Raw genomic sequence first — 24,796 nt, 5'->3', positions numbered from 1 at the left:
GGGGCTGCAGCAGGCAGAACCCCTCAGGCAGGGCCATGTCTCCAGGGCAAGGATACACTGCTTAGGGGAGGACCTGATTTCCTCTCCCGGGGGCGTGGTACTGGTCATCTTCTCGGCATTGGGGAACTGGGTCAGCAACCTCAGGCTGAAGTCTTCTCGCCTCTCATACTCCTTCCCCCGGTAGATGAAGATTTTGTTCTGCAGGTCAGAGACGGCAAGGGGAAGAATTACATATGAGGAGTGAAGGGGCAACTGGAGATCCTGGTCCTGAGGAAATCACCATCCTCCCCCGCCCTCCTGCAGTGCACCCAAATTCCCACGGAATACCTCCCACAGCCCCACAGCAACCATCCTCTCCGATAAGAGCTCGTGGCTGATTTGGGGAGTTAAGTCACAGACATAAAAAATACTTGGGGCAGCGCTTCTCATAGTGTGGCCCAAGGACGACAGCCAGTCCACAAATGGTCTAGACTGATCCACAAGGAAATAAGGAACCTGTGCCCTAATGTAGATCCTTGACACTACCAGGAAGCCTGTTTAGTTCAACTGATATTTTTCATGGCAAAACAGTCTCAAATGAAGGAAGGATGTGCATTAATTCACATTCAGGTGCAAGCTCCTTATCTCATGGTGACCAGTGACAGTTTGTGGACCACACTTTGATGGCACTGCCTTAGAGAACATGACCGTGTGAAGAGAACCAAGATAACATGTCTTCCAACACAGTGATATAGCAATGGGACAGGTCACAGAGAGCAGCAATAATTTACAGCGATCCCCGGCCAATCCCCAAAATCACACTGAATGGCACCATCAAATTCCCATAGAAAATTACTGCACTACATATTATTTTCTCCACTCCAAATTGCAGTTTTTTTCTCTTTAATAAAATTGGATTTTTTTTAGAAATTTCCTAGGCCCCATGCATGGGAGGAATTTGTTTCATAGCTGCTGTTGTCCGTGCAAGTTTCCAAAACCTAGCCGTGTTTGGAAAGTTTCTGCTCCTCCGGCCGTCACTCAGATGAGCACGCTGCGCTGGCAGCCCGCACATGACCCATTTTAATTAAAACTTGGGTCCATGTTATCCCGTGAAATGTTTTTAAAAATCACTTGTCCATTCATATGACAAATATGTATTGAGCAAACGTGCATATGCCAGACACGAGGGACGTAATGGTAGCCTGTTCCCACAAACTTACCTCCTAGTGGAGAGAAATAAAGAACAAACAAGTGAACGAGTAAGTAAAACTGGTAACTTTAGATAGTCTAAGAACCACGAAGGCAACGCACCTTCCAGGCTAAACAACGAAGGCAGTAAAGACTGCCAGATCCTTTGAACTAGATGATAAAATTTTTCCGAGCTGGGGAAGATTTATGTGACTGATTCATGCATTACAAAATTCCATCATTCAGGCAAAACTGTGGTGGGCAGGGGATCAGAGTACAATAAAACACTACCTGTATGATGCGGCAAGCACTGTGAAAGGAATCAGACAAGCAGGTGAGCTCAAACTAGCTCAACCTGAAAGAGAGGGCTTCAGCAAAGACATGGGACTTAGCTGGGCCTAGAAGGATGGACAGGCCAAGGTCAGGAAGAGAGAGGGGGAGAGGACAACCAGGCATGGTAAGTGAAAAGAAGGATAAGGCCCAAGGGCAGAAAGTACAGAGTGGAGACAGAAGAATAAGCTTGGGTTGGTGGATGAGCCAGAACATGAAAGGCCTTGCAAGGCAGACAGAAGTTCCAGAGGCCCAGGGAATTCACAGAGGTTCTGGAAGGAGGGAGAAACCTGAGGAATGAGGCAGAACAGACAAGCTAATCCGACAGAGGAGTCTGTGTTCAACTGCAGGAATGTGAGGAGGACTGAGCGGGAGAAGCAGCAGCCACCAGATCTGGTGTTTGACTCTTTGGCGTTTGGTGAAGGGCAAAGGGGACGGGAAAGTCCATGATGATGCTGAGATTACAGGCCTGGGAGCAGACAGAACAGCAGTGCCATTGATAGAAACAGAGAAGAGGAGACCTGGCTGGAGTGGGGGAAAGAGGACAATATAATTTTATATATCCTGAGTTTGGGGAAATAGTCCATAACACAGAAAGGCATTTAGGTTATGTCATTCATAAAGATTTTATATTTTTCAGTACACTTTGACAAACACAACATCTACAAACTACTTGACAGTTTAAAAAGCACTCTTACATGCTATTTATTTAATTCTCAAAGCAGCCTGTGATGGGAGCATTATTTCTCTAACTTATAGGTCAAAAAATCAAGACTCAGTGTTTATGTGATTTGGCCAAAATCACAGTCAGTCAGCAGACAATTTAGACCCCAATTCTTTCAACTCAAAAGTCTACGGTTCTTGTTTTCACTGAACCGCCCTGTCTCCTAGTTCGCATCCTTTATTTCGTGTGACACAACAGTCACACACGCCCAGTATGGTAGGCATCCTTTTCTTGTCTTGACTTGAGTACCCAGAGTGATAGAAAGCTAAGACCAGAAGCTACTGCAAGGCTCCATCCCAAACCCTCTACACTAGTTACCCTACGCTCTCTCTCCCGAGGCCATCTCATCCACTACCACAGTTTTAACTACATGCAAATAACTCACCCACTTTTATCTCCAGCCTGGAACCTTCCTTCGAGTTCCAGATCCATATGTCAAATTGTTGACTCACATCACTTAGATGTTCCAAATTTACTTCACATCGAGTATATCTAAAACCAAACTTTTACACACAACTTAGAAAGATCTCAAAAGGCCTCTGTGATCTGGTAACCACAGCTATCAGACCCCATTCTCCTACCTGCCCTCTTGTTCATGTGTGTCCAGTCTCGTGGCTCTTGAACCCGCTATTCTCACTGTCTAGGACGCTCACTCATCCTCTTGATAGGACCTGGTTTGTTCCCTCACTTCTTTCAGGTTTTTGCTCAAATGTCACTTTCCTCCTGAAGTCTTTCATATTCACTCTATTTAAAATGGCAACGCCACCCCCATCGCCTGCCTCTGTTCACCATCCCTGACTCATTTTCTCCCTGATACTTACTGCGTACCTACATTTATGAAGCATTGTTCTAGGCCATTTGACATACTGAATATTTTACCAATTTATTTATTCTTTGGTCTTTCCAGGCTAGAATGTAAGCTCCATAATTTTAAGGATTTTGGTTTGTTTTGGACTCTGTGCCCATGCCTATATTACAGCAAGCCACACAGTAAGAATTCAACAAATATTTATTCAATGAATGGTTTGATTCTCTCCTCCATGACTCTGTCCTCTTCCAGTACTGCTGTCTTAGTGCACGGCTCCACCGCCTCTCCAATCATGGGGGCCAGAAATCTAGGAATCATTCTTGACACTTGCCTCTTCCTCACCCACATATCCCATCAACCATCAAATTACCGTTACTTTATCTCCACCACTCTTACCTTTCCACTTCTCTCTAAAGCCACCTCCCTAGTCCAACCTGTCATCTCTTGCCTGAACATCAGCAATAATCTCTGGCGGCTTATCTACACACAGCTTCCATCCGTTCTCCATACCAAAGCCAGGTAACCTGGCCAGCACAAAAAACCTGCCATGGCTCCTGACTGCTCTCAGGATGCAGACAAAACACCCTCTGTAACCCCGAGGCGCTGCACACCCTTCCCACACTTGGTGCTGCATCTTTCCCGCTCCTCCTACTCTGTTTCCACTGCACTGGTCCTCTTTCACTCCTCCGCACTGCCATGCTGCATCTTGCTTGCTGTTCCCTCTGCCTGGAATGCTGTTTCCAATCCCCTTCACCTCGTTAACTCACAGCTCACCTTTCAAATTACAGATGAAGCAGAAATTCCTTGGGACATCTTTCCTGACTCTTAAAAAAGTCAGGTGTAATTTATATATAGTAAAATTTACCCTTTTTAGTATAAAATTCTGTGAGTTTTGACAAATGTAACAACTACCACAGTCAAGATATAGAACAGTTTCATCACCACTCAAAATTTCCCCATTCCTCTCTGTAGCCCATGGCCCCACCCACCCCCCAACTGCCAGCTAGCACTGCTCTGTCGTCCGTCCCTGTAGCAAGTGTTGGCTGGGCCAGAATGTCCTATTAGCAAAATGATAGCATCTGTGGCTTTTTTTTTTTTAAAGATTGGCACCTGAGCTAACAACTGTTGCCATTTTTTTTTCTGCTTTTCTCTCCCCAAATCCCCCCAGCACATAGTTGTGTATTTTTAGTTGTAGGTCCTTCTAGTTGTGGCACATGGGACGCTGCCTCAACATGGCCTGACGAGTGGTGCCATGTCCGCACCCAGGATTCGAACCAGCAAAACCCTGGGCCGCAGGAAGGGGAGCACACAAACTTAACCACTCGGCCACGGGGCTTGCCCCGTCTGTGGCTTTTAAGCTCAAATTCTTTCACTTAGCACAGTGCATCCGAGATTCAGCCCCATGGTCGTGTGTATCAGGAGTTCATCCCTTTTCATTACTGAGCAATGTTCCACTGCATGGCTGTACCACAGCTGGTTTGTCCCTTTACCAGTGGAGGGACATCTGGGTTGGATCCAGTCTTTGGTGATGGTGAATAAAGGTGCTATACACAATCATATACAATTTTTGTGTGAACATGGGTTTTTATTTCACTTGGGTAAATACTCCCTGGTTAACCAACTCTTACAACACAGAACACCTTTCTTGGTCACAGTTTCAATTTTACATTCTTTTGTGTGATTATTTAGTTAACAACTCACCCATTAGGATGTAAAATCCATAAGGGCAGGGACTACGGCTGGTTATGATCAGCACTGTATCTCTAATGCCTAGCGAGTGCCTCGTAGACAGCAGGCACTCATTAGAGTTACTGAATGAACGAATGCAAGAACCACCTCCTTGTTAGGCGCTATAAAGAGAGTAAAATGATTTCTTTCTCATTTTTTCTTTTTTTAATTAGAGGAAGGAAAGTGGATAACGTATGTTTAAACATAGCTCAGTGCTAAAAGAGGCTTCTTTTTTTGCCGGAGGAAATAGGAGTTTTTTATTTTCTAGACTGTAAAATCAATATCACATTATAGAAAATTTTGAGAAGGAAGAAAAACATCGTTCTTCTCACTATTACAACAAAACTGTTTTTATTTTCGTGAAACTCTTGCAGTCTTGTTTTGAGGATATTTGCTTTCAAACTACCTCTGGCTGCAAATAAAATAAACAACTAAACGCATCGATCCACGCTTTCCCAGCCTGACCTGCGGCAGCAGACTAGCGGAAGGGAGGGTTCTGTTTTTCCCTTTTCCATCCCACCTGGGAAAAGCCATTTTACAAAAGAGCTGCCAGAATACCAGAGGTGGTCAGGGCTGTGGGGTGAGGAGGCCGGTGCTCAGGAAGTGGTTTCCCTCCCAGACCTCCCACGGCGAGAGAGCACGGTCTCCAGCTGCTAACTCCAGGCCCATCTGGAAAAGAGAGGAAGACTTCCCTCCCTCAGACTGCAGCCTTGCCGGCTCGGGGGACGGCCTCAGGTTCTTACCCGCAGGAAGGAAGGAAAGCCCTGTCCATAGTAGCCAACAGCAAAGTATTCTGGCTGAGGCCGCATCGCCTTAACGATGTTCTCATAAAACGAGGCTCTTTTTTTCTGGAAAACAAAACAAGACATTCCATAGGGAGGTTACAAGGGCACCGTTGGGGAAAAAAGAAAAAAAAGATCAGACTATTTGCTTTGTTGTTTCCCATGTAACACAGAGAAATGAAAGGTCTTTGGAAAATATCTTGTGGGCCAAAGAGTTATCCTTTTCTTGGATCAGAGACTTTGGACCTGGGGTCCATGAATGGGCCTTGGAGGGCCTGGAAATCCCTGAAGTCACATGCAGACAGATGTGCGTGTGTGCGTTCTTCTATGGAGGGATGCAGTGTTGAGCTTTTACCAGATTCCTGAAAGGGGTTCAGGACCCCTAAAAGGTTAAGAAGCACTCCCCGAGATTCACGGAAGGTGGTTCCACTTAAACAGAGACATATGAGAAAAGAAGTTAAAGAACTTTCTGGTTCCTGCAGGCAGTTTGGACTGGAGTCCTTGGTTCACCTATGAGTGCCCAGAAGGTGGTGGCGATGCTCTGCTTTCCAGTATCTGGTACCACCTCATCTTTAATTCTTCCTACAGGAACAGGCTTCCCAGCCAGGGCTCAGAGTCAGCCTTAAAGAAAGCAAAATAGGAAGCCACACCTGGGGGCTTTGAGGGCTGTCCCTCGGCCCCTCCCACAATGGTTAGCAGGACTATATTACTACTCCAGGTGAAAGTTTCCATCGTGATGTTTTCTTTCTTTTAATTTTTTAAATTAGATTTATTTAAACTAAAAAACAAAAAGTTCACCCATTTCTCTTCTCTCACCACCCCCCAACCCCTGCCTCTTGCAATTACCAATCTGTTCTCTGTATCTATGAGCTTGGTTTTTTTTTTTTTTTTTGGTTTTTAGATTCCACATATAATAGAGATCATACAGTATTTGTCTTTCTCTGTCTGACTTATTTCATTTAGCATAATGCCTCGAGGTCCATCCATGTTGTCGCAAATGGCAGGATTTCATTCTTTTTTATGGCTGAATAATATTCCATTGTATATATACACACAGAGCTCAATTTCTTTATCCACTCACCCACTGATGGACACTTAGATTGTTTCTATATCTTGACTACTGTAAATAATGCTGCAATGAACACAGGGAGGCCTGTATCTTTTCAAATTAGTGTTTTAGTTTTCTTTGAATAAATACCCAGAAAGAGAACTGCTAGATCACATGACAGTTCTATTTTTTATTTTTGAGGAAGCTTTTTCCATAGTGACTGCACCAATTCACATTCCCACCAACAGTGCACAAGGGTTCCCTTTTCTCCACATCCTCACCAATACTTGCTATTTCTTATCTTTTTGATGATAGCCATTCTAACAGGTGTGAGGTGATATCTCGTGATTTTGATCTGCATTTCCCTGATGATTAGTGATGTTGAGCATCTTTTCCTGTACCTGTTGGCCATCTGTATGTCTTCTTTGGAAAAATGTCTATTTGGATCTTCCGCCCTTTTTTTTTCGTTTTTAAAGATTGGCACCTGAGCTAACAATTGTTGCCAATTTTTTTTTCTGCTTTTTCTCCCCAAATCCCCCCAATACATAGTTGTATATTTTAGTTGTGGGTCCTTCTAGTTGTGGCATGTGGGACACCGCCTCAACGTGGCCTGACAAGCAGTGTCCAGGATCTGAACCAGTGAAACCCTGGGCCGCCAAAGTGGAGCACACAAAGTTGACCACTAGGCCACAGGGCTGGCCCGTCTGTCCATTTTTTAATTGAATTTCTGTTTTTGTTATTGAGTTGTATGAGTTAATATTTTGGAATATTAGCCCCTTATCAGATATATGGTTTGCAATTATTTTCTCCCATTCAGTAGGTTGCCTTTTCACTTTTTGAGGGTTTCCTTTGCTGTGCAGAAGCTTTTTAGTTTGATGTCCCACTTGTTTATTTTTGCTTTTGTTGATTTTGCTTTTGGTGTCAAATCCAAAAACATGATCACCAAGACCAATGTCAAGAAGCTTCAACCTATGTTTTCTTCTAGGAGTTCCATGGTTTCAGGTTTTACATTCAAGTTTTTAATCCATTTTGAGTTAAGTTTTTAGTATGGTGTAAGATAGTGGTTTAGTTTCATTCTTTTGCATGTGGCTGTCCAATATTTCTAAAACCATTTATTGAAGAAACTGTCCTTTCCCCATTATATATTCCTGGCTCCTCTGTTGTAAATTAATTGACCATATATGTGTGGGTTTATTTCTGTGCTGTCTACTCTGTTCCATTGATCTACATGTCTGTTTTCATGCCAATATTATACTGTTTTAATTTGCACTGAATCTGTATATTGCTTTGCACAGCATGAACATTTTAACAAAAATTAGTTCTTCCAATCCATGAGCACAGAATATCTTTGCTTTTTGTGTGTGTCTTCTTCAGTTTCTTTCATTAATGTTTATAGTTTCAGTGTACAGGTCTTTCACCTCCTTGGTTAAATTTATTCTTAGGTATTTTATGCTTTTTGGTGCAACCATAAATGGGATTTTCCAAATTTCTCTTTTTGATATTTGTTATAGCATAGAAACAAATGTGACATGCGGCCAGCCCTGTGGCAGAGTGGTTAATTAAGTTTGCGCGCTCCACTTTGGCGGCCCAGGGTTTCGCCGGTTCGGATCCTGGGCACAGACATGGCACTGCTCAGCAAGCCATGCTGAGGTGGCATCCCACACGCCACAACTAGAAGGACCCACAACTAAAAAATATATATATATACAACTACGTACTAGGGGGCTTTGGGGAGAAAAAGGAAAAACAAAATCTTAAAAAAAAAAGAAAGAAATGCGACAGATTTTTGTACTTTTGTATCCACAACTTTACTGAATTTGTTTATTAGTTCTAACAGCTTTTTGATAGAGTCTTTAGGGTTTTCCATATTTAATATCAAGTCATCTGCAAATAGTGACAATTTTACTTCTTCCTTTCCAATTTGGACGGCTTTTCTTTCTTTTTCTTGTCTGATTGCTCTGGCCAGGACTTCCAGTACCATATTGAATAAAAGTGGCAAGAGTGGACTTCCTTGTCTTGTTCCTGATCTTAAATAAAAAGCTTTCAGCTTTTCACCACTGAGTATGACATTAGCTGTGGGCTTATCATATATGGCTTTTATTGTGTTGAAGTACATTCCCTTTATTCCCACTTTTTGAGAGTTTTTTATCATAAATGGATGTAGAATTTTGTCAAATGCTTTTTCTGCATCTAGTGAAATAATCATAAGATTTTTATCCTTCTCTTTAGTTTATGAAATTAATAAGTGATTTTTTGTGTGTGATGACAGGACCTGGTGAATTACATTGGAAAATTCTTTACAAAGTGATCTTGACAACCAACTCCCCAAATTAATTATTATTACATGTCAATGGGTGACATGACCTTTTGTGACTCTGTTACTAAGAATTAGCAAATGTAATATTGTGTTGCCTACCTTAGGGCATTTTGGGTTTGCCTTATTGTTTTTAAACAGTTGACTTGTGCCAACAGCCAGGTGTAACACGCACGTTTAGAGGACTGTAAAAGAAAAGCACTCTAGCGACATTCGGGAAAAGGAGGAAGGCAAAATTTGAGATTCAGTATCTGGCAGGAACATTTTACAACTTACCAAAATGTGCACAATGGCACCCTTGAAAAAATAAAACAAGGCTCAAAGATTAGCAGTTCAATCATTCAGCAGGACCCTGAGGATGTGGACCACAGAACGATGAATTTCGATAAACAGAAGATGTCAGACAATATCTGAAATACGGATGGTGTTCAAAGAAGGCAGAGCAACTGAGAGGGTAAAGAGGAGATGGGACAGGGATATGGAAGGTCCACAGAGAAAGAAAAGGCACAGAAAAGGAAGAGAGGCCTGTAGCCAGGGATCCTGAGCCCTCTCTCAAGGATAATCTGGAGAAATAATGACAAGAGCTTTGGATCTCATCTGTTTTCATTTTTATCTTAAGCAGGGTTTACTTTTCTATCGTAAAGAACGTTGTTTATCTTGACTGACTTAAACTTACAACACCATTTTCATGAACTCTAATTTTAGCACCCTGTTGGAGGCTTGACATATCCCGACCCAGACTCACCAGGAGATCGCCAAGGCCCTCGTAGTCAAACACTTTGCTCTCGTAATTCTCAGCCAACTCTTTGCTCAGTTTGATTGCCTTCTCCCACATCTTCAGAAAAAGAAAGGTAGGGTTACGAGTGGAGAAGAAAGCAGTCATTGATCCAGCTGCAAAAGCCATTTGAGAGTCACTGGCAATGGGCAGGGAGTCAGGGGGCTTGACTTTCTGCAGATATTCTCAACATGCCTCATCTCTTGGATCAACTAAACCTTTTTTCCGATATCATAAAGCTACTACATCTTTATATAGTAAAGATGCCAGAGGGCATCTTCTGTAATTCTGTTTGCAGAAAAATGAAGAACACCACATGTCCCAGAACAAAGCAACACAGATTAAAGGGCAAGGCACACAGACCAGTGAACTGGAGGAGAACCATTTCTGAAGGTTAGGTCCTGAGAGTGCGAAAGTCTTGTCAGAGGAGAAAGGAAGCTGGTGTGGGACTCCAGCTCTGGTTCTGGGATGTTTGTGTGAGTGTGTGTGTCTCTGCGTGTATGTGTATGTGTGTGTTTCAAGTTAGGCTGTTTGGGAAGGGGGAAATGGAAGAAAGGCCCACTGTACTGTTGTGTGGAATTTAGGAAACTGTTTTTCCAATTTAGGGCACTGATTTCCTATTGCTAACTAAACTATCTACTTAGTCAAAGAGAGTTTTAGGAATGCCTTAGAGCATTTGTGACCATGTAAGTTACAGCCTAACGCACACACTTGGTGTCTGAGGCTAGCATCCCAGATTGAGCCCTCTGTTCATTTTGGTATTTCATAAAATGTCTCTTAGGGGTACACTGTTAAAAATGCAGTATCTGGGAATTTCCTACTTCGTTCTTATTAACCAGATGCTATGTTCCATTGTTTCTGGCTGCTGAAAGAAGGTATGGGCAGTTCACACACAGTTGTAAAACATTTTAAAATTAAATCTTTTAAAATCCTCATTTGCCAAATTTGCCCCCTCTGAAATTTCAGAGCCTGGATCACTGAAAAGGCTCTGAAATGTGCGATCTGGAAACCATTCCAGATCAGCTGGGCCTGGTGCAAGAAACCAGTCAACAGCATCAGTGGGATCAAGACCTCTCCTCACTTCACCAAATGCTAAGTTACGTAAGAGACAGGGAGACAGTCTCGCATGGCCCTTCTCAAAGTGTTGTCCCTGGTCTCTGGGAGACCCCAAGACCCTTTCAGGCAGTCCATGAGGTCAAAACTACCTTCTCAATAATACTAATATTATTTAATCTTTTAAATGCTCATTCTCTCAGCGTTACAGTGGAGTTTCCCAGAGGGTGCAGTCCATGTGATATCACAATTGACTGAATACACAAGCAGATATGAGAGTCCCACAGTCTCCTGGAGAGCCACCGTAAGAGATTTGCAAAAACATAAACTAACACCACTCATATCACTCATTCTGGGGAAAATACAGTAAATTTTTCATAAATAGATATGATTTATGTTAGCAGGTCATAGGTTTATTACTGTTGTTAAAAGAACAAAGGTAAATATTTTTTAATTTTCTGTTTGAATGTCTAAGGGTATAAGTAACATAAGAAATAATCCACATGAACAAAAGCTCTTTGGGGTCCTCAGTGATTTCTAAGAGGGTATAGGGGTGCAGAGACCAAAAAGTTTGAGCAAATATACTTGCTCTCTAGGCTCTTCATCTGTAAAATGGAGATACTATCTACCAAATAGGGTGTGGCAAGAATTAAATTAGGGAAAAAGTCTGGAAATCACCCAAAACAATAACTAGCACAAAATAGATGGTAGCTATTTTATCATGATGATTATCTGGCTTCTTTATTTATTTAAACCAACAGGTTCCACTGATAGAACAGGTATGGTGGCAGGAAGTGGCAGTCCATGAGAACTACACAGGCCTCTGAAACCAGCCAAATCTGGGTCTGTTTGTTTGGAGAGCACACACATAATTCATTTCTTTCTCCACCTACTCCTTCTATAATTTTTTTTTTTCCATTTTAAATTTAAAAGCCTTTCCTGGACATGCTTTTCTCCAGTTGACCACAGACTCCACAACTTTCTGGCCCAGGTCATATGTTTATTTTACCTTCCCATCCCCATAGGCATTTAAGTTGCTTCTTATCCTTGGCCTACGGTGTCAGGCAGGTGATGCCCTGGGTATCAGATGTGCACCAAGTGTTAGCCAACAATCTCTAGAGAATGCATGAAAAATCACGGACCAGCTCCTGGCCCTCAGCAATATCTAAAAGGTAAAATTATGGTTATGGAGAGTGGGGCCCTGGGCTGCTCACTGTAGTCTCCGTTGGTGTAAGCATCCTCAAGATAACAGATCTTTATTGCATTTCTTACCTTAATTTACCTATTCATTTTCTCTCCCATTAAAAATACCAGAATTCAAAGGTACACATGGGAATAATAAAGAGTAAGTCATGAGTCATTGTTGTATAACAAACAATGTGTCTGGTCTTGTCCTTGGTTCTGGGAGGAAGCTGTCTAAACCCTTGGAATTTCCCCAGTGACTGAAGTGTCTCTGTTGTTCATAGTGGCCCCTGAGACCACACCTAAGTTTATGCTAATGAGGTAACTCGTGGTGGCCCTACATAGTCTCAGAATGGGGGCTAGCCTCACCAGAACCAGCACTCACATGATTACAGTGATGGGGCCTGGAGCTACATAATATCAGCCAGACCTCCAGGGAGGAGAGGGAGGCTGCAGATTGAGCTCACTCACGAGGTTGATGATTCGATCAATCAAGCCACTGTGATGAAACCCCAGTAAAAACCCTGCACATGGAGGCTCGGGTGAGCTTCCTGGTTGGGAAACACACCAATTCACCAGGAGGGTGATGTGCCCTAAATCCACAGGGAGAGGACACAGAGGCTCTGTATGGGAGACCCTCTTAGAGCTTGCCCTAAGAGTTTCTTCCTTTGGCTGGTCCCGATTTGTGTCCTTTCTAATAAAACTGTAATCAGAAGTATAGCATTTTACCAAGCTTCCTTAGTACCAAGTTCCTTTCACCACGTTTCCTTCCCCCCCAAATTTATAGTCAAGTGGTCAGAAGTGTGGGTGACCTGGAAACCCCACAAGCATGGCATCTGAAGTGAGGGCTGTCTTGCTGGGGACAGTGCGCTTAGCCTGTGGGGTCTGTGGTCACTTTGGCTGGTTAGCATCAGAACCATACTGCAGTATTCCCATCATTTTCCTCTTTCCCCTAATACAAAATCAAACAACCCAACACTCACTTTGCCTTTGTCAAAATATGATATGATTTCTTGATACAGCTTCTCTTTGAGCTCTTGCTGGGTATAAACATAGTAACTGTCCCTCTGAAGCAAATGGGGGACACAGGGCTTGTCAGACCACTGAAAAACAAACAGGAGCAACAAAAGAGGTTAACACAACACATCAATGAGTTAAATTAATTAAAGGAGATCAAGGTAACAAATATTCAGCCAAAAAAACTCACAGAAATATTCGACTATATCTTTGACTCATCTGTATTGTACTTTTATTTGTTAAACAAAAAATTGAATACACACACACACACCAGCTCCAAAACAACTGTCCTGCTGCATGGACAAGCACGTGAGGTGTTCCCATGGAAGTCATGAACACAGCAGGGTTGTCAACCAACACGACTGCCACCATACTGAAGGCATCATTGACACAATCGGATAAAAGAAAGAAATTAGAAGCATAAAAATGGAAAGGAGGGGGTAAAACTATCACTACGTGCAAACAACAATTATATTCTTCATAATCAATCCCCTCAAATGGGAACCAACTAAAAAACTACCACAAACAATGAAAGAATTAAGTAGTGGGATAAAAAATTAACATATTTAGAAATAATTTGGAGATGTATTTCACATAAATAGATAACCATGCTGAAGATAATAGAAGAAAAAACCCCAAAAGGAATAAATCGAAAATGATAACAGCTGGGCACAACAATGTGAACGTACTTAATGCCACTGAACTGAAAATGGTCAAAGATGGTGAATCTTACTTTACGTGTATTTTACCATAATTAAATTTAAATGAAAAGATACCTAGGAATCAACACAGCAAGGAATATGCAAAACTTCTAGACAGGAAACTTTAACACAACACTGAACGGCACAAAAGCAGTTTGAAGAAGTGGAAAGTCACACCATGCTTTTGGACAAGTAAGTGCAATTTCATAAATGTGTAAATTTTCACTAAATTAATTTTTAAATTTATGGATTCCAAAGTCCACATGGAAAAATAAACAAAAAGGAATAGGATAGAAAACTCTGAAAAAGAAGAGCAATGGAGAGTAATTTCCAGGTGATAAAACGTACCATAAAGAACCAAAAGGGTGCGGTAGTATACAGGAATATATGGAGATCGGGCAAAAGAATATAAAATCTAGGCAGAGGCCCAACCCCCACCTAGGGATTTAGTACAGGATAAAGACGGGATCTCATACCACTAAGGAAAACATGCACTGTACGTAACAAACAGCACCCCTACTGAGCAGCTGCCTGGGGGGCAAAGTTGCATCCACACCTCATACCTAACGCCAGGAGGGGAGAGTTCCATTTTCGAAACAGCAAAAATGAAAAGACCTACAGTTACAGTCAGTGGGGTTTCTTTCTGAACCTCCCACAGTCAATAAGCCTTCCCTCCAACCCATACAGAATGAGCCTTTTAGCGACGTATCTTGAATATGAATTGTGAACAGCTGCCCTGGGGAAGTGATGAGGCAGAGGTCTCCTATTTTTAATTACAAAGCTTAGAACAACGTATACGTATTATTTTAATAAAAAATAAGAATTAAATTATACAAGAAAATTAATTGCTAGATGCAAGAATGGAGGCAGGGTGGGGACGGCCCTGGGGCCGAGTGGTTAAGTTCCTACGCTCCGCTTAGGCAGCCCAGGGTTTCGTGGGTTTGGATCCTGGGCACGGACATGGATAAGCTGAGACAGTGTCCCACATAGCACAACTAGAAGGACCCACAACTAGAATATACAACTATGTACTGGGGGGCTTTGGGGAGAAGGAAAAAAAAAAGGAAGATTGGCAACAGATGTTAGCTCAGGGTCAATCTTTAATAAAAAAGAATGGAGGCAGGGAGACGTAATACTGCTGTGCTCCAGGGGAGAGATGACCGTAGCTTAGACCAGAATGGCAGCAATGGAGACAAGGAAAAGTAGATAGAAAGCAAATGAAAACAGGATCTCAAAGAGACATCTGCACTCCCACATTCACTGCAGCATTGTTCACAACGGCCACGATGTGGAAACAACTTAAGAGTCTATGGATGAAGGGACAAAGAAGACGAGGTATGTATATAGACTAGAATATGATTCGGTCATAAGAAAGAAGGAAATCCTGCCATTGCGGCAGCATGGATGGACCTTGAGGACATGATGCTAAGTGAGATAGACAGGGACAGACAAATCCTCTATGATCTCACTTATATGTGGAATCTAAAAAAGCTAAACTCATAAAAACAGAGACTAGAATGGTGGTTACCAGGGGTTGGGGGTAGGGGAACTGGGGAGATGTTGGTTTAGGGTACAAACCTATAGCCAATAGAGAAATAAGTCCCGGCGCTCTAATACACAGTGTAGTGGTGATAGACAACACTGTATTATAAACATCAAAGCTACTAAGAGACTAGACGGTAATTTTTCCCACCACAAAAAAAGAGGTATAATTATGTGACGTGATAGAGGTGTTAGCTAATGATACAGTGGCCATGATACTGCAATATACAGATACATCAAATCAACAGGTGTACACCTTACAGTGTTACGTGTCAATTATATCTCAGTTTAAAAAAAGGAAAAATGGATAGGTTAAGGGCAAGTTTTGGACAGAGGATTCATGATTCTTGCTCACGGAGAATGTGGGTGGGGGTGGATAAAAAATGATGACAGGTATTTGCCTGAGCAACTGGGTAGATGGTGGTGTCTTTAGTGAAACGGGAAGAAGGAGAAGCCGGACTGGATCAGGAGGAGAAGAGTGGGAAATAAGAACTCCTGTTACTGCCATGTTAAGGTGAGTTGTCTATTACTCATTCAAAGATCGATGTTGAGGGGCCGGCCCTGTAGCTGAGTGGTTAAGTTCGAGCACTCCGCTTCGGCAGCCCGGGGTTTCGCCAGTTCTGATCCTGGGCGTGGACATGGCACCACTCATCAGGCCATATTGAGGTGGTGTCCCACATGCCACAACTAGAAGGACCCACAACTAAAATATACAACTATGTACTGGGGGGATTTGGGTAGAAAAAGCAGGGAAAAAAAAAAGAAGATTGGCAACAGTTGTTAGCTTAGGGGCCAATCTTAAAAGAAAACAAAGACTGATGTTGAAAGAACTGTTTTCGTGTGAATCTAAAGTTAGAGGAGTGGTCAGAGCTAGAAATAATTATTGGGGATCCATGAAGTACAGATGTATTTCTATCCATGGCACAGTATAGTTTTGCTTACTGAGAGTATAAATAGAAAAGCGCTTCTATAGTGCTGTGCTCATTTACAACTCATTTCTCTGCAGTTTTACAAATTTTTTTACATGTATTATTCGATGTGTGTTTAGTTTCTTTGATTAGAGTGTCAATTACTAGAGTCCTGTTGTGCTTCGCTTTCTAAGGATTCTTAAATAAACGACAATGGACATTTTCCCAAGCTTGATCTGAAAATTAGCTGTGCCTATTTAGAAGGTATAAAAAGATTCTTGGATGAAACGATCTCCTTTGAATAAGGATCTTTCCCATCAAAATCATGAGGCATACGGGATTTGGTCCCAAAGGACTGGACAGTTGACACACTGCATTTTGTCTTCCACCCTGTTGAAATGAGACCCCTGAGCCACTCACCTGCAGAAGCTCAGCATGTAAGAGAAGCGTGTAGGCAGCTTCTGTGTAGTTCTCACAGTCTCGGTGCAAATCCCGCAGCTTGTATAAGTACCTGTGAGGACGGGAGAAAGGAGGCCTCTTGCTGCTGGGAGTTGATCCGGGACTCAGCCCACTCCACGCCCAGGTTTGCATCGCTCCCCCGCCCTCCCCCCCCCCCCCCCCGACTCCACAGGAGCGCTTCCTTTCTCTTAGGCAAAGGAACCCCTTACTGCCTGTTCCTTTAATCCCTTCTGTGGCTTCCTGCCCATGTGTCTTTCCTCCTCCATCTCTTCTACTTTGTACTCATTGTTTAAGACAGTGGGTGTTTAATTTTTTTTGAATGTCATGGACCCCTGAGGGAAACTAATGAAAGCTATGGGATTGCTCCCCAAGAACATGCTTAGAGTTTATGGCCAAGTTTGTCTCCTGCCCAGGGCTTCCTGGAGCCCAGGCTATCACTGCTTGACAGAAGGTGAATTTTCATGCTGCCCCCCTGTGAAGCCTTTCCTGACGGCCCTGGCCAGAGTCTCTGTCTTTCCCTTAAATCCCGACAGGAGCCTCCGCGTGCACCCCCTCAATGGTACTCACTTGTGCATCTGTCTAAAGGGTTTGCCTTTTCAGGGGAAGGCACCATATCACACACTTTTCGGTGTTTCTCAAGCATCATGTATGGAGTTGGGGCTGAGTATTTGTTTATTGAAGAAATAAATAATAAAGCCATGACATAAAAATTTCAGCTTACCTTATGTATATGTCCTCTCTCTTCTTTTCTTTATAAAAATTCTACCAAAAAAAAGTCACAAACACCAATGTAAATGAAGAGTTATTGACTAGCTTGCCCTGAAAATGGCCAAATAACTACTTTTGCTTTGCAACACTGTCACTTTCAAAGAGCTTATTATTCTCCTTTAACAAATACCCCCTTAAGGAAGGGAAGTGACAGTTTATAAAGAAGATACCTTGAAGAATTTTTTTAGGACCACGCTTCTAAGGGAGTAGAGAGCTGCTCATATTCAGGTCCCCTGATACCCTGTTTCTCAGGGGGTCGGGGGGCAGGTTCTTGGTTTACTGTGAGTAGAGGAATGCACAGTAGCCTAAACCTCTGGGGCCTGTGGCCCCAGTTACATATGTCTAGGGAAAGGCAAGACCAAAGAGTTCTACCACCATAAGGACTGCAGGCACGAATGCTCTCCTCACGGTGCACAGCGCTGCTCACACACGTCCGTCCGTGCACGATAATTCCAACAACAAAGCAATCACATAGAAACAAGACAGAGAAACAGGTGGAGGATGGCCTTCAGAAAGACTTAAGAGCTTATTTTGCATTTTCCATCCGTTTCCAAATTTATCCTCAAGGTCTGTGGCTGCTGGTATCGCTAACTCCAGAGCTGAGTCAGCCGTCCCAATCGGACTCAGCAGGCCCCAGACTCCATAAAGGTCACCCCACAGCACCTTTGTGTCTGTGAGATCTACCTAGATCTGAGCTGTGGGGTGCAGGGGTGGCCTAGCAGTGCCCTCTAGCCATCCCAGGGGCTTGGCACATACCAGCACATTAACGGTACAGCTCATGCGGTTTTCCTTGCTCTCGTCATGCATTATGATGGTCCTGTAGTCCAAGAGATTCTCTAAGAGGCTGCTGACCAGGAGTGCAAAGACTTCTCCAGAGCTGGAGAGGTATTTATGTTTCCGGCAATGTTCTAGAAGCCTGCAGGGGTGGAGGTAGAGACAGATGCCCATGTCCCACACTGTCACCCTCCACCATTTATGAGGACCGTCCAAGGTCCTAGCAGCAGGTGGCGCCAGACACACCCTTCATGTAACAGTCCTATCCGGGGCCCTCGCTCAGGCTGCACCTCTCAGCCTTGCGTGTTCTACATTTTCTTTAGGGCTTTAGCTCAAGTCCACCACCACCTAGCACCTCAGCCCACAAAGCCCTTCTCTGAATGCCTATTTGCATTTTGTTTTTGCTTTTTGTCAATACCACAGAAACGAGAATCTTTGCCCAAAAGGTTCACGTATGCTATCTGATCACTCCAGTCAAGTGGAAAGAGACCATCTTTTCTACGTCTTCATTCTCCCTAAAGCCTAGGACTTCAGGTCATCCTGGGCATTCTGGAAAGCTGGGGAGCAAGGCCCAGCCTAGGGGAACCTACGAATCTAGCACACATCCAGACATGTGACTCTTCAGATAAAAGTGTTCATGTCAGAAAAAAATGCAAAGTTGTAAATAAGTAGACTGAGGCTACACTTTTGGTCTAAATCCTCTCCCTTTGGACCCAAATAGAGCAAAGCTTCTACAGGGGCTTCTTAGATTAGACACTTAGAATAAAATGTGGGGAACAAGAGAAAAAAAGAAAAAAGAAATGGGTTCAAAGAATTAGTCCAGACTCTAGGATTATTCCTGAGCACTGGAGATTTGTGTGGTCATATTTTGCTGGGTTAGTGATCCAGGAAGAATGAAGGAAACAAAATATAATCTTTACATGAAAAATCAGCTGTAGGATTAAAAAAAATGAGCAGTGTATCATTTGCAAATATTGTGTGTGTGTGTTTGCATGTGTGCATAATTTCCTCATTTAATTCCTGTGTGAGATCAAGAATTGCAAAAGTTAAGCGAAGTAAGTTAGAGGGAGAAAGTCAAATACCGTATGATCTTACTCATAAATAGAAGATAAAAACAACAACGACGACAACAAACAAACACACAGATAGAGACATTAGATTGGTGGTTACCAGAAGGGAAGGGCGGAAGGAGGAGGGCAAAAGGCGTTATTAGGCACATGTGTGTGGTGATGGATTGTAATTAGTCTTTGGGTGGTGAACATGACGTTATCTAACAGAAATCGAAATATAATGATGCACACTTCAAATTTATACAATATTATAAACCAATGTTATCTCAAAAAAAATTTAAAAACAGGTGGTTTGAAGCTCAAACAGGGAGACTGAACAGAAACCAGATACAAAGACTAACAAGCGGTCTTATCATCCATTAAAAACAAAATAAGAAAGACTTCTGGCTCTTTAAAATACAAATGAGTCATCAATTCAGTTCTATTTCTGAGTATCCAGTGTGCTGGTTCCTTAAAAAAATTCTTTAAAGAAAAAGAAAAAACTGGGCAGTCCCTGTCCTCAAGCACAGTCTAGCACACATCATTCCCATGAAACAGGTAAACGACACACGACCTAAGCACATACCCAGTCAACAGGTGACGCACTTGGCCAATATCATAAACGTTCAGAGAACACAAGGAATGAAGAGTCCAGAGCAGTTACAATGCTGGATGATGAGAGGATTTGAAAATAACAGTAAAAGGCACAAACACCAGTGCAGCCGACATTTACTCAGCATGAACTTGTAACAGACACTGTGTTTACGCATCATCTCGCTTAATCCTCACCACAATACCAAAATATAAATCCTATTACTGTACATGAAAAAAAATGAAGTGTTGGATAGGTTAAACCACTTGTCCAAAGTCAATCTCCTAGGACATGGAGAAAATGGGATTTGAAGCACAATCTCTAACTCCAACATCCAAGTGTCTTAAACTACTCTTTTTATTTCGTAATTGCATACGTGCAAAGGAGAATTAGGAGGGCCAAGGGTGATACGGAGAGTCTGCAGGGTGGGGTGGGTAGGGAGCAGAGCTGATAATGTGAACATGGGGAAGGAATAAAGGTGTTGCACTCGAATGGGGGAGGTGGGACAGGGGAGAGAAAAAACCAACCTAGCAGGAGACATAACGGTGTTCTGACAGGTCCTTAGAGGCAATGAGGTATTTTTACACGTAAAGTGGACCTTGAAATGTTTTTTCCCTCCTCCTTTAAATTGCTGCTTTGAAGCCGTAATTAGAGGTGCTGGCACTTTTGATGAAGTTCAGCAGTTTGAACACTGGGAAAAATGCCACTGCTTTCTGCATCTCCCCCTCTCCTCCATCTGCTCGGTTCTCCAGGGCTGGGCTGGCCAGGAAAACATGGACATTTGACTCACATCAGATAAACAAATGCCAGCAGTGGATGGTGTGAACTCTATTAACCCCTCTCAAGGCCCATTTGTGGCGGTGACCCTGGGTGATTCTGGGACTACTCGCTTAGTCTGTAAGTGCAGCAGAAGCCAATGGTTTTTGCCACCACCAAATGATGCAATCACATTGAGGTTTTTGTTTCTGAAATACTCACAGTTTTTCCAGAAGGACCTTGTATTGTTCATCGCCTCTGCCCCCTTCCACCTCTTGGTCCAGCTTTGTAATCAACTCATTCTCAAACTGAAAGCAAAGGAAGATGTTCACAGGAGAAAACCATATCCTTAGCAGAGGACACGAAAGACACCCGGCCACCCTTCTGGAGTTGGCCCGGCCCCTTTTTGAACTGTGCAATATTCAACACACACAGGGGAAGATCGTACTTCATGGTAGCCGTTAATTGTGCACCAAGGCCCTATCAAGATGTTCTAAACCAGTCTCGTGTTACTTTGTCCTTTGCTTTATATTCGCAGGGAAAAATAATTACCCAAAATACTGTTGTCCTGTTACAACCATGCATATAATAACGGCCTGATAATTCTAATTTTTATATTTTATTTTTGTGTCTTGTCTAAGTATTGGCAATGGGATTGCTTCTTCAGAGCTTCAGAGCTGTAAAATCTTCCTTTAAATACTACTGTACTGTACAGATAAGAAAGCAGAAGCATAGATAAGACCTATCAGGCGAAGCGAAGTCTCAAAACTAGACACCTCTGCATCATTCCCTCGGCTGCACTACAGCAGATAGGCTTTTCCTTTAATCCACTGCGTTAGTCTCGCGGCTACACTGCAACAGACGGGACTAAAAAGCATGATGTCAAATTTTAATTATCCAGTGATAGACTGCTGCTTTAGGAAACACGTAGCAAAAAGATCACTTCTAGGCTGTGGGTTGGAATATCTGATTCTATCTCTAATTGCTTTACAAAGTGAGTTGTAAAGAAAAGCTTTTAGATAAACTTTGATTTGTGTTATTCAGGCTACTGCTTCTCTATATAGAAAGAAAATAAATGAGTTGACTATATGTGTGTTAGTATCACTCCTTACCATATGGAAATTGCCATTTCCACTGAAATTGAACTCACACTGCATCATATCAAAGAAAATGGGGATGGTGGCTTTCCGGAGCTCTACTTCGGGGGTCAATGTGACCTCCAGAATGGGACCCACCATGGATGGGATGAATTTGATTTTGTGGGGACCTGAAATGAAAGTTAAGTGAGGATATTAAAAAATAATTTCACTGGAAATAAAGTGTTACAATCTTCCTCCACAGGGCCCATAAGGAAAAAAATGTTTATGTGGGTAAATCAATTCAATTCAGAAGTGAGTGACTAAATACTGTATTCTGATAATACGTGGATGTCGTCAGAGACAGTTCAACATCAATGTCCCAGTGGAGACAGGGGTGTGAAGCCCACAACTCAACTTTCACTTCCAGACACACAGATGAATACATCTTAGGGTTACCAGAATCAAAATAAAAAAGAAATCATCGTGGGATGCTTGTCACACAGGAGTTGTGTGTAGGGCTGCTCAAGGCTGTGCACTCACCCAGGTTATACCACATGTCCCGGATTCTAAAGCCGATCTCCTTTCTCATGTCCCCATATCTAGGAAGAAGATCAGAAACCAGGAGAAGGGTTTGCGGTGGAAACAAGTACACATAACACAATGATGAAGGGAATAAAAGAGCCTCTGCTCCTCTAGGTCACATTTAAGGCAGGGTCACTGTAAGAGACACGGTCGATACCTAAACGAGCCGCCACAGAGAACTAAGCCACACAAGGAGAGGGGACTTGAACGCGGAGAGGGCCAAAAGCAAATGTTGAAGATAACTGAGAAGACGAGATTGACAGACTTCTTGCAGGGAGAAGAGTCAGAAATACTCTGGTTGCCTTGGGGGCAAAAAAAAAAGAGCTTACTGTTTTTATGTATAAAGTACAGATATACATCTAGTACATACACAGATATACGGTATATCTGTGGTACTAATAGGTATTACTATTTCTTGGGGGGAGGTGATTAGAAAAACAATTTCTAAAAAGGTTTTTTACAGGAGTCGATAATGGAAAAAAAAGTAGAGAAACACTGATCTAAACAGCAGCTCTTAGGTGGAGGTGGACCGACAATCCCGTGGAATCTCTCAGAGAACACATCCGCCCGGGGCTGCCCCACACTGCACACCGTATCAGAGGCTGGGGGCTCGGAAGACGCAAACAGGGTGGTCAACAGTGGACACTGCAAAAGTTCCCAGTGAACTCTAATATGCACCCCCGACCCACCCTACAGCCACGGTTCCACACTCAGGCCACTAGCACCCCAAACATTTATTTTCAAATTTCTCCTTTGGAAATGCCTTTGGAAGCTAGCATAAAGATATTATTTAAAAATTTCTCTTACCATTCCATTTTAACAAAACACCTAACCTAATTTTATTGTTAATATTAGATAAGCCCATGTGGTCAACGTCTGGCACTTAGTAGACAGTAAATGGTAACTATTCCCCTTGTTTATTAACAGCTTAGTGGATGCTACTTCTACTAAAAGTAAGAGAAATTTTGAAAAAAGATTCATTCTCATTTCTATAACCTTAATATAAATGTTTTTATTTCCCAAGGTTTATCTTTGCCCATACGCATACATATTTTTACATGGATTATACTTATAGTCACACTTTCCTTTGACCAAAACCAGAATCATTAATCCTAACTAGACACTTTATTTATCAGACTTGGTGTCAACTAACTTCACTAATGGTTTTTTAACCAAAATCAAATCCATCCTGGAAAGAAACATGTCATTTCCGATATTCTAAAGAATGAGATCAAAGTATCCATCTTAAAAATCAATTCTGTCTCCATACTCACCCCACAGGGAAATCGACAAAACGGGTTTTACTTTTATGTTTGAGAGCACAATCACTAAATCTCAATCTCTTAGCCACCAATCTCAGCATTTTAGGAAGAAACCAGAGGTACAGAAATGCTAAATAATTCACCTAGAATCCTAGACATCCTGGCAGGGAACAGAACTCAAATTTCACAGCCTTTAAGTGATAAATTTCTCAAGTTCTTTGTAACTGCATGGCCTTGGAGTTTCCAACTCTCAGGGAACTCTGAAACAGACCTGTGAGGAGAGCGATGAGAAGCTTCCCTAAATCTCTCATCGCTCTTGCACATAAGTCCATCCTGAATTCCCGGCCAGGGATCTGGAGGGCATTTTTAGGTGATGTGTTAGTCTTGGCTTCTCTGCTGGAGTGACTGAGAGGCAGAGCAATGGTGCCAAAGGAGGCTACCCTGTGAGGCCCGAGCGAGAAAGAGGCACTGTGCCCGCAGTCGGGAAACGCTGCCAGCAGACGGGCCGCGTTCTCGCAGGGCAGTGGTGCCTCTCTACGTACAGATTCTGGAAAGGAACGCGGTGGGAGCGGGTAAATGAATGGGGCCTTGAAAGAAGAGATGTGAAGCTGGGGAAATTTGAGGTCTATTAAACAACTATTTTAAGATCTATCTCACTAACAACACGGATAGCCAGTGAAGAGCAGTTGCTCTGATACTAAAAATCTTGCTCTGAACAGAAATAGAAGCAGCAACTTCTCAATCGTAAGCAAGTTTAAGAGGACACTTACTTTTTTACAATTTTGCTGCGCTTGGCTTGTGAGAAGGTTTCAAGCTGAAGGGACTCATGGGTGAGAAACGCTACTGCCAAATGGAAGTAATTGTTCCAGAGCTGTTCACAATTAATTGTGTGGGCGAAAAGAAATGGAAAATCATATTAACAAGGGCATAGTAAAACACCACCACATGGTAGAAAGTCACTTGCCAGAGATTCATGAAAAAACAAAATAAAATCCACAAGACTCTTTTCTTCTGTTTCAATTATTCAGCCCTGAAAGTTTTAACACTTAATATTAACATTAAGCTTTAAAAATAAATCCAAACCATTATATTTTCTTTACTCCCGGGATAAAGGAAAACCGCTGCCAAGAAGTATGCCTATTTATAGTAAATAATTTGACAATAGGTATCAAATGAACCACAATTCTGCCAAACTTTTGAACTAGTCTGAACTAGTTTAGGACTTTATCCTGGCAAAATAATCATGGGTATTTAAGAATATTTAAAAAAAGAAGGCCACCACAATGCTATTTAACGTAACAGAAAATGGAAACAATCTAAATGTTCACAAAAATTTGGTTAAATAAATCATGACCCAGCCATACAATGAGCTATATTCAACCATTAAAAATATTAT

At 42.4% G+C, this 24,796-nt stretch overlaps 1 protein-coding gene across 3 annotated transcripts in view; it reads right to left on the bottom strand.

Moving 5' to 3' along the window:
- The window catches only part of DOCK5 (dedicator of cytokinesis 5), a 202,894-nt gene that overhangs the window by 25,711 nt on the left and 152,387 nt on the right, over positions 1-24,796 (bottom strand). For all 3 annotated transcript variants that reach the window (XM_023636176.2, XM_070256397.1, XM_023636177.2), the window contains exons 31-41: positions 24,171-24,271; positions 22,097-22,155; positions 21,590-21,744; positions 20,700-20,785; positions 18,063-18,222; positions 17,260-17,300; positions 16,500-16,590; positions 12,895-13,014; positions 9,647-9,736; positions 5,501-5,605; positions 57-198 (exon numbers count right to left, since the gene is read on the bottom strand). In XM_023636176.2, coding sequence (XP_023491944.1) covers positions 57-198; positions 5,501-5,605; positions 9,647-9,736; positions 12,895-13,014; positions 16,500-16,590; positions 17,260-17,300; positions 18,063-18,222; positions 20,700-20,785; positions 21,590-21,744; positions 22,097-22,155; positions 24,171-24,271 — 1,150 coding nt within the window. The remainder of the gene's footprint in view (positions 1-56; positions 199-5,500; positions 5,606-9,646; positions 9,737-12,894; positions 13,015-16,499; positions 16,591-17,259; positions 17,301-18,062; positions 18,223-20,699; positions 20,786-21,589; positions 21,745-22,096; positions 22,156-24,170; positions 24,272-24,796) is intronic.

Source organism: Equus caballus, chromosome 2, assembly GCF_041296265.1.
Source record: "Equus caballus isolate H_3958 breed thoroughbred chromosome 2, TB-T2T, whole genome shotgun sequence".
NCBI lineage: Eukaryota > Metazoa > Chordata > Mammalia > Perissodactyla > Equidae > Equus > Equus caballus.
This window is presented reverse-complemented; position numbering and strand designations above follow the sequence as displayed.